The sequence below is a fragment of the Giraffa tippelskirchi genome, chromosome 11 (assembly GCF_054371585.1).
Source record: "Giraffa tippelskirchi isolate mGirTip1 chromosome 11, T2T-mGirTip1v1.2.pri, whole genome shotgun sequence".
Lineage (NCBI taxonomy): Eukaryota > Metazoa > Chordata > Mammalia > Artiodactyla > Giraffidae > Giraffa > Giraffa tippelskirchi.
The window spans coordinates 64,448,742-64,465,591 of record NC_137285.1 but is presented as its reverse complement, the minus strand read 5'-3'; the positions used below and the strand labels follow the sequence as shown (position 1 = coordinate 64,465,591).

At 37.6% G+C, this 16,850-nt stretch overlaps 1 protein-coding gene across 8 annotated transcripts; it reads right to left on the bottom strand.

The window, feature by feature from the left end:
- Positions 1-688: 688 nt before the first annotated feature.
- Positions 689-16,784, bottom strand: FGB (fibrinogen beta chain). Of its 8 annotated transcripts, XM_081543234.1 has the most exons (12): positions 16,154-16,784; positions 15,844-16,001; positions 11,827-11,897; positions 9,302-9,410; positions 8,450-8,470; positions 5,384-5,572; positions 4,714-4,897; positions 3,545-3,772; positions 2,914-3,027; positions 2,429-2,554; positions 1,932-2,217; positions 689-1,328 (listed from the first exon to the last, which is right to left on the bottom strand). In XM_081543234.1, the coding sequence occupies exons 4-12, from the start codon at positions 9,356-9,358 to the stop codon at positions 1,097-1,099; spliced, it is 1,437 nt and encodes a 478-aa protein (XP_081399360.1). In that variant the 5' UTR covers positions 9,359-9,410; positions 11,827-11,897; positions 15,844-16,001; positions 16,154-16,784; the 3' UTR covers positions 689-1,096. The 8 variants fall into 8 exon arrangements, with proteins under 8 accessions (XP_081399360.1, XP_081399359.1, XP_081399361.1 ...); XM_081543233.1 differs by lacking the exons at positions 9,302-9,410; positions 11,827-11,897; positions 15,844-16,001; positions 16,154-16,784 and adding an exon at positions 8,701-8,805; XM_081543235.1 differs by lacking the exons at positions 8,450-8,470; positions 9,302-9,410; positions 11,827-11,897; positions 15,844-16,001; positions 16,154-16,784 and adding an exon at positions 8,701-8,805.
- Positions 16,785-16,850: the final 66 nt, after the last annotated feature.

Genomic DNA, 16,850 nt, shown 5'->3' with positions numbered 1-16,850 from the left:
TTTTTAGTACACTTAATATACTCTGTTACATGAATTTATTATAACAGTAACAGCTTGAATATAGGTAGGGATGGGACAGAACTTCTGGCAGGGAAACCAGATAAAAGGTAAGGTTGGCTATGATGAGGAGTTAAGAGCGTGATGGCATTGTCATGATAGAAGTGAGCATCTGCTTAGATTCAGAGATTAAGAAGCAGGGCTTCAGGACGATGTTTCCATGAAAATCAGTGGCAATGACACTGCAAGAAGGAAGGAAGCCTGAGGGTCAGAGGGTTGTCCAAGGGCAGATGCAGACTACAAAGTGAAAGAAAATTTGAGTTGACATATTCCTTTCCCAAGAAGTGGAAAGAAGAGAAATCCACTTCTGTTTTAGTTCTGCTGTGACCATGTGAAAAACAAAAACCCAATTGAGGCCAGTAGGCCAAATTTCCAGGGTCAAATGCTGCTTGTTACCTCACTGTTTTCCTCAAAAAACAAATGGAGAAGACTTGACTGTGACTGTGCTCTTGGTCTCTCCGATCCGCAAGTCTACCTCCCTGCAGAGCAGTGACTTTTCGTGAGGTAGAGTGAGATGTTGAACCTTCAGGGAGTCACTGTCAGCTACTTGAGGTTGTGAACGTTTCTCTTTGCTCACAAGTTCAAAGCCTAACTCAGTGACCATGTGGATTACAGAATAAAACAACATTAATTTATTGTAACATAAACTGGTTTAATGAATAAATCTTCTTGAGTTTTATGTGATAGATCTTACATAAATAGAGGTTCAAAGTGGATTTTAAACACATGATTTTACTTCACCTCAATTTCTCTTTCTAATTTGAAACTTTTCACAATCCACTGGAATGGAAATTATGAACACTGACTGTCCACAATCATCCTTTTAGTTACTTCTTGGTAGGCAATAGAAATGACAAATATGAAGGAAAACCGTGTGCTGTTTTTAATGTCCTTTGTCCTAAAAACTTTTTTCTGAAAACTCACACCAACTACATTTTGATAGCTTTAGAGAGATATAAGGTATGAAAAAAATTTTCTGATAATATGATATACAAAAATGCTATTACATGTGGAAGAATAATAATCCGTGTGGGGGGTACTATTGCTCTGGGAAGTAAGGCCTGATCTTCATGGACATCTTCTTCATCGAGTACCAGGAGCCATGCCAGTTCATCCACACCACTCCGTCATCTGTGCCATGCTTTGCCATGTCCCAGCTGTAGGCTCCACCCCAGTAGTATCTGCCATTGGGATTGGCTGCGTGACACCTGTTATACCACCATCCACCGCCATCTTCTTTAGAACACTGCTTTCTGGGATCTGTAGTTTTCCTGAAAGGAAATTTGTTTGGAGTCATTACAACTGCAGTGCTCTCAAGTTAATTCTTTGCGAAGACCACAGAGGAGTGCTGGGTGCAATATTCCTTCCCTCTGATTCTATATGTAAAGTCACAATAATGCACCAAGGGCTTTCTGTGCTCTATAGCAAGAAAGGGAGATAACTGGACCCACGTGGCAAATTCATCAATATTCCTTACGTTATCCTGAAATAATCAGATCTCTTAGTGTTACAGATTCTTGGAAAACAAAACGGAGGTTTCAATAGACACAGTCCATGATAGAGATACAGAAATCTATCTAAGTACTCACTACTTAGAAAGTAACTGTGCTCAAATTACAGTTGTACCTTTTATGGTTATGTAACACTGGGTCAATTACTTAATCTTGCTACTCGTCATTTGTAAAATGAGGCTAGCAATGGCAACCTTCTAGCTGAAGTGCTCTAGAGTGACCCAGAGAGAGCTTAGTACAGTGGTTGGCACACAGGAAGTACCCAAGGAATGAGAGTCCCTCATCATGCTTGCTGTCATCGATGACTCCAGGCAGCAGCACTGGCCATGGCACTGAAAACAGAGGGGAAGCAGCAGCACGTACCAGCCATCGTTGTCTCTGTCATACGTGCTGAAGAACATGCTGTTGTGGATGGTCATGGTCCGGTTTTCTCCCACCAGTTGAGAAGCCCCCTCTATGAGGGCATTGCCAGCTGTTCCTTTGTATTTGCTCACTGAGAGTTGATATTTGTTGGCCTCATTCTGTACAGTAAATCCTTCATAGTGGGCCATCACCTTATCGCCTTTCCAGTCCTCCATTTCAATCAAAAGCTTTGTGGGTCCCATATTGGTAAGCTGGCTAATTTTGTCATTTCCAAGCCAATATTCACCTAAAGGAAAAAGAAAATAAAATCTCATCAAAAATAAAACCTTTGAAAGCAAAAAACTGCCTTTCCCCTCTTATAATTAGCTTTTATACTCCTTTTGTAAATTCTTCTTAACCTCCTAAAACTCCTAAAAGCAGACTACCAACACTATATTTTTTAAATGGAAAAAAAATCTAAATAAAGAATGATCTTATTTTGTACTCCCAGTTGTTACCTGGTACACCACAGTAATTTTTCCCTTCTGCATTGATTGCAATGTTTCCAAATCCTTGTTTATATGGATCCCATTTCCTGCCAAAGTCAACACTACCATCTTGACGGTTCTGAATTACTGTCCACCCTTTGGTTGAAAGAAAAAAAAATAACACATATTAACCACTAACAAATAATGTCCCTTTGGGGGCAATGTCTGACTTCCTTGTCCATTTAATTTATGCCCACTGATATTTAGTGCCCTTAAATAGATATAATAAAGAAATAAATGCGAAAGAAAAACTTGCAAAATCTTTGGAAACTGCAAGTGCTTTATCTTTTACCCAAAACTGTGAATCAGAAATATTTTATAACTTCTAAAATATCAGATTGAATTCCAAATCAAGTGGTTCATTGTTAGTTTTGTTAAAGCTAGGTTTTATTTCCTGGCATTTTCTGGTATCAAAATAATTTCAGCATAATAGTCAAAAGCTATCAAACACGTACCTCCTTTTTCTGTTTTCATATCACAGTATACTCTATATGGTTTGCTAGAATCGTCAGGCTGAATGAGATACATTTCAGATGTTTCACCTCCATTCCTGATGATTTCCTCACATTCTGCAACCGTAAGAGAACAAATATATTTAGGGGCTACAATATCATTACTTTGTATTTACTCACCAAGTTTGTAAGATAATTGATTACTAAGGAATGTTTTATTTTAGACATTTGAGAATAAATGTTATAGAAACTGAAGCTTCTTCTTACTAAAAATTACACTCGGTTTCGAGGAATCCTATCTTCCAAGGGAGTGAAAAAGCTCTTCTCCACCTTTTACGTCCTGATATCCATCAACTTCCAGAACACATGTGATGGAGAAATCCCTTCATCTATCTATGGTTCCCATGTATTCAAGCAAGCATGTATATTACACCCATTGAGCTACCAGCTCATTACGCTGCCTCCTACTCCAAAAACTGGCGAGTGCATTAGGTATGCTGGGGATATCTTCATGATGTGCTGAGATGTACTTAGGATCTGTTGGGGAAAATCCACTGAACTTGTTTTAGTTCTCTTATTTTTAGAGAGTGTGAATTCTTCCGTAACCTTCTAGAAATATGTTTTAACTAGTTACCTTTGCCAGACACCACAGGAATATTGCAAGTGACAGTACATGGGGTGCGGCAGTATTCCATCTGAGTTGAGACATCTGATTCTAATTTTTGTATTTTGCTTCTCAAATTTTCCAGAATTGAACGGAGCACACGAAGCTTAGTTGGGATATTACTGTTCACCGTCTCATCTATGTATAACTGGTGCTTTTCCAGATGTGAGGAGTACTCGTTCACTACATTTTCATTATCTGGGAAAATGAAATTGTGTAGGAATGGTTAGCATTTTCTCTTGACAAAAATACTAAATGTATTCAACTATACAATTATGATTTTGATTTTGAGAATAAACTAGACTCTAAATGAACATCGGGCAGTCATGATATGTAGTTGTATCTAGGGGAAATTATTTGGTCCATGGCATACATAAATTAACATATAGTCTAGTCACTACACTAGTAATTTACCTTAGATTAAGGTAAAAATTAAGCCTAATGATATATCAATAAGTTATTTATTTATTTCTTTGATAAGGAAAAGAGGAGAAAGCAGTACTTAGGCCTTCCATCTCAGAAGTTCAACATCTTATGGAGTAGATACACTTGATTTACTTATCCATCTCACATAACTGCAGCAGAAATACAAAAGAAATATACAAGAGAAATGCCATGATTCCTTTGAAAAAAATGTCCAAATTTGGGTAGGCTACTCCCCGAGACAACTAAGCCAGGTTCACTCACTAGCTGATTTCTAACCACAAAGCCAATAGCACTCGAAATTCAGATCTCAAGTTTCACACGATGGGATCATTATTTGCAATTCAACTGAAGATATCATAGACACATACATTCAAAATGTCAAATGTTAAATGTATAAACGCTAAATTTCCACTCTGTGAATATATTGTCTTCAGAGTCGTAAGTTTCTTAGACAATAAAAATAAGGACTCACAGCGAACATTTTCACAGAAAATCACCCTTGCTGATGCCAGACTGGGCGCTGCAGCTGAATAGAGTTCATGGAACGAGCTGCAGGTGAAGACGCCTGAGTGAGTAGCTTGGGGCACTCAGGCTCATGCTGAACTACCCAGGCTCTCCAGAAACCTGCATCTTCGCAGCACTGTGCGTTCCCATGGCACTTGGACAGTTTCAATTTTGTAATAGAATCAAACAGAAACCACAAGGATATCTACCTTTTACTCGATTCTGCCTTTCTTTCCACATGGTTTTTAGCTGAGTTATATACTCAAAGGTGGAAGAAGAGGTCTGGAGAACAGAGTCCACATTATTACGTAAATCTTCTACACTCTTTCGGATTGGTCTTTCCTGTTTCACCAAAGTATCTTGCAACTGACATCCTGTAGGACACAACACACCCTATAGACAAAGAAAATCACCAACATCAGATGTAGGATTGAGGTATTTGCAAAACAAGCACGTAGCGAAAATTCAATGATATCTTTCACCAATATAAAAACTTGCAATTTGATTTTCTTTATATAAGACCAGAAGTTCTAGACTCACCATTATAATTCTCTGAAGATTAAAAATAATCCTTACCACAGAACAAAGGTAAGGTATGAAAGTATTACCACCTGAACAGACAAATGGGCAAGTACAAAGGAGAGGCAACACCCTGTGTCCTGATTTGTAATCTTGGTCCCAGACCAAAGAAAACTAGAAAAGCACCCTTAGCCCAAGGCCCAGTAAGTTTATGTTCTGTATTTACATCCAAAAGAAACAAACAAAATGACAATGATGGTAATGTGGGTCAGTGCTTCATCAGGAAGACATGATGAATACGGGCTTTCTCCACATGGGAGCCCCCCCCCCCCCCCCGGACAGAGCCATAAGTGCACCCACCAGGTCTGGGTCAGCGTGCAGGCAGCCATCAGCATCAGGGGGCTTTCTCTCCACTTTCTTATCCTTCGGAGTTGGTTTGGCCGGACGAGCCCGATAGCCACCTCTGCTGATGGGAGGGGGTACAGGTCTCAGGCTGGGAGGCTCTTCCTTCTTGTCATAGGGCCGATGACCGCGGGCATCCACATGTAACTTCAGGAAACCAGGCAGAAATAAAACAAAGAGTGTTGCAGAAAACTTGAGATGTAGTATTCCAACAGTCTCATTTTATAACTCAGGTTATTAATTGATGATTTGCTTAAGGACCATCAACTGACTAGCTATTGTTGGCAAATCAATAGGTTCCTCAGGTCTCTTTAGTAAGAGCAGAAAGAGAAACAGAGCAAAAAGCTATTGTACCCAGAGGAGTTTTAACAAGAGTCCCTAAAAAAAAGTTGCATCAGAAAATGAATAGTAATGACCTCAGATTCCTGAAATCTATACATTAGAACACACAAAATACTATGAAATCTATACTGTCAGGAGGAATAAATGTTCTCAAGCCACTTGGATTACAAAATTCCAGTAATTATTTTTCACTTTTAATTTTTATGAATTGATGATTAATTTTGCTAGCTTTTAGTTATAATACTTAAGTGGCAATATAGATTTATTAAAAACAAATGTATTTGTAATAAGACAACAATTGACTTTAACACGTTTGTAAAGGAATAAGGTATTCTGGAGCCAGACTGCTTGGTTTCAAGTCTTGACCCACAAGACTTTCTAGTTCTAAAGATTGTGGGCGAGTTACTCTATCTCTAAAATAAAGGTAGTCATAGTACCTGCTATATAAGATTATTTTAAGGATTAAATGACTTACTGCATGTGACACCCTTAGAAGAGTGTCTGGCACATGTTAAGTTCTCATTATTATCTTTATTGCAATCACACATAACAGTAACAGATACTACAGTGTAAGTGGCTTTTCCATTATTAACTCCAATCTTGTCTTCTATTAACAAAATTGTCAAATCATTCTCATGAAATTTCTTACATGATTTCTTTATCGAATGCCATGATTTTCTCATTTAAAAATAATTATTTCATTTAAATAATTCTTAGGTTATGTGCATTGCAATTAAATTATTTGCTAATTAAAAAATCTAACATTAAAAGATAGTGAAGTGGAAAATATGCAATACAATGCAAAAGTGCTGGCTTGGATTAACTTTGTTATCATCATATATGGTCGTTGTCAGTAATTAAACCTTTCAGGTGGAGAAGGAAATGGCAACCCACTCCAGTATTCTAGCCTGGAGAATTCCATGGACAGAGGAGCCTGGCTACAGTCCATGGGGTCGCAGAGTCGGACACGACTTAACAACTAAACCACCACCACCACCACACTTTTCAGGGTTTAATTAAAAATTAACAAAGAACTAGATTTACACCAGAGACTAAGCTCTCTAGCTGTCTGGTGTGTCTAGATGTCATTGAATGACTCTATTTGGAATTTTACTATCGTTTATTCAGTAAGAGACAATACATTTAGTAGGAAAGTGCTAGGCTTTAAACCTGGGCAGATTGGTTTCAGATTCCCCTGCTTAACTTCTGAAATTAAACTACAGTATGTTATGTGTAATTGCAATAAAAATAATAATGTATGAAGATTTGTGTGTGTGTGTGTAGTTGCTTAGTCGTGTCCGACTCTCTGCAACCCCACAGACCGCAGCCCACCAGGCCCCCCCACCCACTGGATTCTCCAGGCAAGAATACTGGAGTGGGTTGCCATTTCCTTCTCCAAAAGGAGCTATAGAAAGAAAGACAGTGAAGTCGCTCAGTCGTGTCCAACTCTTTGCGACCCCATGGACTGTACCCTACCAGGCTCCTCCATCCATGGAATTTTCCAGGCAAGAATACTGGAGTGGGTTGCCATTTCCTAAAATTCCTGTTAGAACAGACCATTTCTGACTGGGACCATGTCTTCGAAACAATATATATTTCCTTGAAGATTTGTAGGAAATATATATTGTTTCGAAGACATGGTCCCAGTCAAAAATGGTCTGTTCTAACAGGAATTTTATGAAATGTGATTCATCTGTTTATTACAAATCAAATTATAACAGAAGAAAAGTACTTTCTTTTTATTTCAGAGTATCATTAGAAAGGTAGCAATGGTGATCTAGCTTTAGTAGAGAAAAGGAAATGAAAAATGTTTAAAAGAAATTATATGGATATTTAGGTTTATGAAGACCAGTTATTGAAATAACTAAAACTAGAAAATCCAGTTGGAAGGATAAATAAGTAAACTATCTCTGTGTAGATTAATCAGTGAGCAGCATGTGAAAGTGCTTAGCCTACTGCTTTATAAAAGTTGACTCTTATACATTCTTTACATTTTTCTTACCTAACTCAATTAGCCATATAACTATCTTTTTATATGTATACTTTGATAATTAAAATGAGCTATATATTATTTCAGGAGGTATATATTAGGTTCCATTTGAATTCAACAAATGATCCAAAATGAATCACTTCATTTAATTACTTCATTCACTGTGTACTTTTATTTCTAGCGTGGCAGATACTATGTTATATACAAGTAATTAGATCAGGAGTCATCTGATAATAAAATTTAAATTCTTAAAATGTTCATTTCTCTAAACGCATTTTTGGATTTTGACATCTTCAAACCAGTAGGAGTGATACTTCAGGCAAAACTGTTCTGTGAATGAATAAACTAAATGGAGTGCTATATTTCATAACCATTAACAGTAACAATATATACATTTCTCAATAAAAAAACAATTTTTAATCTTCTATCACAGAATGTGATCTATTTTACTTTTAGATTTAGTTCACAATTTTCATTTACCAATAGCCAGTAATTTCAGGAGCTATATATTACCTTCCTTCACCAAAGAGCTACCCAGCAATTACAGCTTTTTGCTTTTAAAATACTGCTCTTTTATTTTATAGTCTGTGAAATTTTCAAGTTTTTGTTCTCATATTGTAATAACATATTGCTAGAACTAAATGAAAATCATACTACTCAGGGCAACAACAATCAAGAAAAACACATCTTACCTTAGCTCTGTGATCTTCTTCCTGGGAAAATAAAGGTGATAAACCAGAAAATGAGAAACTATTATTTTGTTTTTATGTAAGAAATACTATACAACATTCTTTAAATAAAATAGGTCCTAGAAATTAACAATTCAATTTCTTAACAAAAATCAATGCTAATTTCATTAAAATAAATCCTCAGATATGATTATGATTTGGTTATATTTTATATTAATAGTATTAGTAAGAATATAATAATATGTAAAAGTCACCTCCTCATAGTCAGCAGGATGTTGGGCCTGAACTATAAAAGCACACAAAAGTAGCAGTAATAGATGTTTCATGGTTTTAAATTTTTCGAAGTTCCAAGAAATCATCCTTTGCTTTGGAATTCAGTGAGAGATCCTCAATCCTATTTATACCTGAATCCTTTGTTAGCTATCCCTTTTCAAGCGGTTACCTTCCTTAGTTAACATTTAATTTTTTGGTTCACTTGTTGACTGAACCATTTTATCCCTTAAGCAACATCTTCCCAGCAAGACTTATTTGCTTGTCACACAGTTTTTCTCTGTTGGCCAAGTTTAGTAACACCAAAGTTCCTCAGTTCATTTAATTGGACAATATGATGGGAAATTGGGACATTTCTAAAAGAGCTGTGTATTACATTTCCTGTAAATTAATGTGGATGCTACACAAGTCCCCAAAGAATGTGTGAAGAAAAAAATACTTTTAATCTGAGCACAAAATATTGGACCTACTTACAAGGCACCCACTAACACTGTGAACTCACTAAAAGTTTACCATAAATGTTGTTTGGAGGAAATCCTGTAATTTAGTTTTTAAAAAGGCCACTAAACTCAAGAATTACATTACCGGGGGCGCACAGAGTCGGACACGACTGAAGCGACTTAGCAGCAGTAGCAGCAGCATCTTATCTTTCAGATATTAATCAGAATAGCAAAATTCATATTCATGCCTTATGCTACAATAGACAAACATCAAAAAGAAAATGTAGTCGTTTTTTGCTCTAACCACTTTTCATATTTTGTTCTTTACTGATACATTAAAATTTTCAAATAATTTTAAACTGTATTAAAATGATTAGTAGATTACAGATTCCTAAGTGAAAATCATTATTATGGTGATTGGATAGATATTTAAAATTTATTTTTATATTATCTTTAAAACAATGTTATTTTAACATTAGTGAAGCCTTCACTTAAAGTGAAAAGAAAGTGAAAGTCTCTCAATCATGTCCGATCTATCAGGGAAGCTTTCATTTACCTATTTTAAATATAAGCTCAGACACTAAATGTGTCCCATTTCCTTTCATGATTTCCTATAAGCTAACAAATGCATCTCTCTTATCTTGTCATTGTTTTTTGCAATCAGGATTAACAACTCTTACAAGAATCAATAGGAAAACCAAAGCCAACAGCGTAAACCCTAGCAAGTATGTTGCTTTACAGCATTTTCTGGGTTTTTTGGTATGGAAACTGAAACCTTTGTCATTCAATTTTAAGTGATTTTATTAAAAAGATCCAGGTTTGGATCTGAAGAGTATGTTTTAAATAATGCTTGGAAACGGACTCCTGATAATGGAATGAGACACACTAAATTCTTTCTTCTCTGGGTGGCTTAAGTTGTGTTCCTAAATCTTTTTAACTCAGATTTATAGAATCAAAATGTTGAGTTTAAAATAAGAAAAATAGTTGACTGAATTATTCCAAATTTACATCTCATTCATTGGGTTTCCCTGGTGGCTCAGATGGTAAAGAATCCACCTTCAATGCCAGAAACCTGGGTTCGATCCCCGTGTTGGGAAGATCCCCTGGAGAAGGGCATGGCAACTCACTCCTGTATTCTTGCTTGGAGAATCCCCATGGACAGAGAAGCCTGGTGTGCTGTAGTCCATGGGGTCACAAAGAGTCATACATGACTGAGAGACTTTCTTAGAAGAATACACACTCTGAGAAAAACAGATGTATGTATGTGCATGTTAATTAGAATAAGATGCAATAATTCTTTCCTTCAAAATCTAACTGAGAAAAAGTCCATTTTAACCATCTGGGCAGGGTTTTAATGATGTCACACTCTTGCTGATTTAAAGAGACTGACTATGTTAAAAAAATTAAAAATGTTTTTTCTTTTGAAGTAACATTATCACATTATTACTTCATTTTCAAACACTGATATAACATCAACTAGCAGTAGAACCATTATTTAATTTCCAGAGGTCTGTTAATTTTTAAAATTCCTTCTAGTATATTATAGTACCTTGTACAACATTAAAGTGAAAATTCCTTTACAGTCTCATTTTTCTTTTCTATTCTGACAGGCATTCTCACCATCATCACCAGGAAAGTAAAGGAAGCTACTAGAATTTACATTCCGTAAGACTGAGACTGAACATTCATTCCACAAATAGCTCTTGAGGGTTTTCTATGTGACAAGCAGTGTAATAGAAGCTGAGGATACACTGGTGAATAAGACAGACAGAGTAGGCATTTGATAAAAAAAATCATATAATGAGTGAGTGAACAATCTTTCCATTGAAACAGACCTCAAATGCCAAGTTCTAATAATCACTTATCTACTTTAAGTTCTAAAAATGGTGAAACTGAGGCTCAGAGGCTAAGTAAAGTACTCAAGGTGTACTGGTACCAGGGCTTGACCCATTTCCGTCTAACCAGACAGTTCACACTCTGTGCCCATTACAACATATTGCCCAACAAAATGCAAACATGGTAAAGAAACGACCTGTTTCTTTTTGGTTTGCTGTTGTTGAATTGGCTAGCTATTTTTTTCTTGAGACTATAGTGTCTCAGACAGGCACTCCCATTTTTACCCTTTATTTTCACTTACATTTTCATTGTAATATGTGAGTGTGGGTTGGATATTCATATCTATGTGAGAGGCATGACTGATGGAGTGGTAATAACTATGAGTTTAAGCCTAGTTATTGCTAGATTTTTCATAGATTTTTATACAGCTATACTAACACTTTAAAGTGTGTAATGTTCCATAGTAAATTACTATATTTTCAATGAGAAGAAATACATTTGCAGAGATTCTGCTTACTAAAGTACTTCATTTTTTTTAAACGCTGATGCCACTGGTGGAGGAGGAAGGGAGTACTATTTGTTCAGTTATACTTTTAGATCAATAGTGCAGGGTTCTTTGTAGTAGCTGATCCCCTTATGTAAGTCAAGGGCAGTAAATCAGTGACAGAGAAAACAGAAATAATCCGTCCTGCCCAGCAGCTCTCTGGCAAGAAGGGTGGACTTGCCGGCACTGATCGTCAATGCATTTGTTGTTGATACTTTTACAGTTCAAGTTAGGCCCAGTTATAGCACACAAGGCAATCTGTGTTCATCAAATGTTTATAGAGGACCTACCTTGTGCTAGAGGCCAAGGATATTTTGGTCTCCAAGAAAGACAAGCGCCCTGTCCTCATGAAGCTTTGTGTCTAGAGGGGGAGACAAAAATAAAAAACTACTTACATGTGCTGAACCTGAAACCCTGTGCCAAAGCAGGGGAAATGCGAGGCTTTGGGCACAGTAATTTACAGACCCAAACGTTCTTCCCAGGGAAAAATGACTTGAAAAGGCTTTTGGACTTGAAACTTGTGGTGTGAGTGACTATACAGTTATATCAGACACATGGCACATAATAGGTTTTGACAAATATTAATATCCGTTGAATTAGTTTGTGAACATAGAATGAGTGAATGATTGAATGAACAAAATGAAATACTGATTCTCTTTGTTTAAACAGAAACAGGCTTTGAGAACAATATTAAATCACTGTTAGTCTCTGTATGGTCTTTTTGTTTCTTACCCTGAACCACGGTTTGAGAACCACTAGCCAAGGAGAAATTAATACTGAAGATTTGGACCAGAGCTTTGATGGGCAAGCCTGAGACCAGTGTGGCAGTGACAGCCATGATTGGTTAGCAGCAGGAAAGCACATTATTGTAGGGAAGAAGCGTAAGATAGTTCTGTCTCCTGTGGAGAGTCTCCTTCTACTGATTTGGTCAGTAAAGAATCTGCCTGCAATTTGGGAGACACAGGTTTGATCTCTGGGTTAGGAAGTTCCCCTGGAGAAGGGAATGGCTACCCACTCCAGAATTCTTGTCTGGAGAATCCCACGGACGGAAGAGATTTCTATTGATATTTTAAGAGTCAGACATGACTTAGTGATTGAACAACAGCAACAAAAAACAAAGGAAGTTGATGTAGACCATGGCAATAAGGAGAAATACAGGACAATTTTTCCTCCAACACAGTGCCAATCACAGGAGCTAGAGAAAAGACAGAGATGCTGTTTTACTTCTGTCCCATTAGACTCAAAACCATAATGGTGTGACAACCATTTTGGAATTTAGAATGCCACTTTCTTCTCTTGGAATGACACCTAAAATGCAGGAGTGCAGCTCCTGTGGTCCTGTTAGTATTGTGATACCTTGACCTTCTAGCCACAGGTGACTGAGTAGGGGTAGATCCCTTACCCAAGCCAGCCCTATCAGCTTCTCTTCCCCAATTTCATGTTTGTGAAGGAAATAAGCTAAGAAAATAATCAGGTTGATTGGCTAGATGTCATATTCATGGCAGCATTCTAGAGAGAAAGCCCACCAACATCAGCAGCAGAAGTCACCAAAACATCTAAACTTAACAAAGACTCTTCTGCCAAATGTTTGTGACGCCTGATGTCCTTTTAAATAGTAATCCTCACCCCCACCCCCATTATCTTTTAGTAAGTTAGGCTGAAATGGCTTCTGGGTTCTGCTGAACTATTTCAAAGGGAAAGTTAAGATCAACTGTTTGGGAATCAAGCTGACTCTTTTTCTTTTTTTTTAAAGAAAAGCATAAATTGTGCATTAGAAAGAGAAGTTGTGTTTTCAAACAAAACAATAAATCACTTAAAGTTTTATATATTAAGTATATATAAAAGTATCAGCACTAAAACTGTAGAAAATGAAAAAAATTTATTTGGAGTATTTTATAACATTGATTAAAAATTTTTTTTCATTATTTAATAACAATGTCTTGAATTAAATTAATAGTATTTTCAAACTTCCCTGGTGGTGCAGTGGCTAGGAACCTTCCTGTCAATCCAGGGGACCCACTTTTGATCCTTGGTGCAGGAAGATTGCACATGCAGCAGAGCAGCTCAGCCCATGGGCCACACCTACTGAGCCTGAGCCCTGGAGCCTGTGAGCTGCAACTACTGAAGCCGGTGTGCCTAGGAGCCTGTGCTCTGCAACAAGGGAAGCCGCTGCACTGAAGAGCAGCCCCACTCACCGCATCCAGAGAAAGCCCATGCAAAGCAACAAAGACCCAGCGCAGCCAAAAATAAATAAATAAAAATTAACAGTATTTTCTGTAAAATGTGCCCAAGATTAGACTAATGACATAACAGACATTTATAAATTCGAGTCTTTTGTGATTGCAGCCACGAAATTAAAAGACGCTACTCCTTGGAAGGAAAGTTATGACCAACCTAGATAGCATATTAAAATGCAGAGACATTACTTTGTCAACAAAGGTCCGTCTAGTCAAGGCTATGGTTTTTCCATTAGTCATGTATGAATGTGAGAGTTGGACTATAAAGAAAGCTGAGCACCGAAGAATTGATGCTTTTGAACTGTGGTGTTGGAGAAGACTCTTGAGAGTCCCTTGGACAGCAAGGAGATCCATCCAGTCCACCCTAAAGGAGATCAGTCCTGGGCGTTCATTGGAAGCACTGATGATGAAGCTGAAACTCCAATACTTTGGCCACCTCATGTGAAAAGTTGACTCATTGGAAAAGACCCTGAAGCTAGGAAAGATTGAGGGCAGGAGGAGAAGGGGACGACAGAGGATGAGATGGTTGGATGGCATCACCAACTCAATGGACATGGGTTTGGGTGGACTCCGGGAGTTGGTGATGGACACGGAGGCCTGGTGTGCTGCGCTTCACGGGGTTGCAAAGAGTCGGACACGACTGAGGTACTGAACTGAATTGAAGGTATGCATTTTCGTTAATTCAAATCTTTTTCATGTCCTTTAATTTTCTCATACATCTTGAATATTTTTTCATTTATTGTTGCTATAAATGAGATCTTTCCCCTGTCATATGTTTTAGCTGCATATATATAAAAGTTACTGACTTTTAACAGAGAATAAAGGGATCTCCTATATTGGTGAATAAAAAAAAAACAGCTCAACTAATGAAGAGAGACTTTCCTTAAAATTTGCACTATAGGCTTCATCCGCACAGACTTAATAATATACATTAATAAAGTATTCACCATGTGCACTTTTGGAAACAATCCTTCTACATTTATGAAGAGCAGCACTGACCTCTACTGCTCAAGTAAGGCAGCTTTCTGGGTATCAGCCAGGACAGGGTTGGTGTTTTGTTTTGTTTTGATTTTTATTGGAGTACAACGTTGTGTGAGTTTCAGGTGTACGGCAAAGTGAATCTGTACTTTATATACATATATCCACTCTTTTTAGATTATTTTTCTCATATAGGCCATTACAGAGTATTGAGTAGAGTTCCCTGTGCTGTACAGTAGGTCCTTCTTAGTGATCTATTTTATATAGGATAGTGAGCATAAGTCAATTCCAGTTTATCCCTCCCCCTTACTCCCTGGTAACCATAAGTCTATTTTCTCCATCTGTAACTCTATTTCTATTTTGTAGGTAAGGTCATTTGTACCCTTTGTTTTAGATTCCACATATAAGTGATATCACATGATATTTGTGTTTCTCTATCTGACTTCCCTCGGTACAATCTCTTCACTCAGACAATCACTAGGTCCATCTATGTTGCTCCAAATGGCATTATTTTGTTCTTTCTTATGGCTACTATTTCATTGTATATATGTACGTCTTCTTCATCTATATTGACGTAGATATATTAGAATCTTGTTTTCTCTTCTGTAATTTTATTGCCCTGTAACATCACGTTCTTTTATATACTTATTTCTATCTATAGGCAAGTTATACTGATTTATTTTCCAAGTATATATTTTATATTACAGCATTTCCTTGCAAGGCCTGCCATTAGTGGCCAGTTATTGAAAGTCAGTTCTTTAGGCCAAGTGAAGTGTTAATCGCTCAGTCACTACCTATTCTTTGCAACCCCATGGACTGTAGCTGGCCAGACTCCTGTGTTCACGGAATTCTCCAGCCAAGAATTCTGGAGTGTGTAGCCATTCCCTTCTCCAGGGGATCTTCCTGATCCATGGATTGACCCAAGTCTCCTTCATTGCAGGCAGATTCTTTTACTGTCTGACCCACCAGGGAAATCCCCTTAAAGTCAAACTTACACTCAAACTCAGAGATGATTGTATTTTCAAATACATGCATGACCTTAATGTTTATAATGAATTAAAAATCAATCTCTAAATGAGATGATCAACTCACATTGCTATACTTTGATAGATTTTTCTCCCTCTTAAAGCAGGGGGCTCTGGTGACAAGATCTGTGGAAACTGACTATGGTTAAAGAAAAAGGAGAGCCAGTAAAACGCTCCTCTATTCAAACTTGGAAATGGCGCCATTCCATCAATTTTCCTTCTTACCTAGAAATATAAGTACAACGATCGCAAACTGCAGATTCTACCTGGGTATACAACAAAATGCCTATCTTTTGGCACCAGTCTGTATATATTAATACATAAAAATGCCTTGTCTTCAGTTGTGTTTTTCTTCTACTAACTTTGACCAACTGTACCTTGGAGTTGTTGAAGCCACATTTATCGTTGGACAACTAGGAAACAGACAAGAGTTATGCCAAGAGTTTTGAGAGATTAAAATTTTTAAAAACCTCTATTAGTGGAAAATAAAGGAAATGGCCAAGAGTTTTGAGAGACTTAAAAAAAAAAACTACGTTAGTGGAAAATAAATACGAGATTTTGCCACATGCTGTTAAAACCAAAATCTTTCGCAAAATTTCTCATATTGAAACTGTTCCAACAAGTGCTTAATGGACAGTGTAAGTGGAATTGTTTCGAAGAATACAAAGACGTCTAAAGGCTTTCGGCCAAACTGAGGCAAACAGCACAATCTAGCTACGTATATCACGGAGGCGTCTCCTCAAAGAGGGCAAGAACCAGTAAGAGCCTTCGCGCTCTCTCCCGAAGTCCCTAGAACGGATTGGTTAGTCTGAAGAAATCGTATTAACATTCCAGAGAACAAAAGGCAAGCAACCACAACCCTAAACCAAAGTATCTAAGGCTGTGAGTAAGGCAGAAAACGCTACTATCTCAAGATTTCTGCAAGAGCGAGTGAAACCCATCGTCACTCGACTCGCGCATCTTCCGATTTGCAGCCCAGAAGCTCCTCCCCAGAGGCGGCCGGGACACGAGCCCGCCGCTTCACCCCGGAAGGCCTGCGAGCGGCCCGCGCGCCTGCGCGGAGCCCTGCGTCAC

Bases quoted from the DNA above. Each gene is read 5' to 3' on its own strand.
- FGB (XM_081543233.1), bottom strand. From the start codon at position 8,805: ATGATTTCTTGGAACTTCGAAAAATTTAAAACCATGAAACATCTATTA. The intron at 3,773-4,713 runs GTAGATATCCTT...TCATTTTCCCAG, and splicing joins AAGGCAGAATCGAGTAAAAG to ATAATGAAAATGTAGTGAAC. The intron at 2,218-2,428 runs GTAACAACTGGG...TTTTTCCTTTAG, and splicing joins AAATTACTGTGGTGTACCAG to GTGAATATTGGCTTGGAAAT.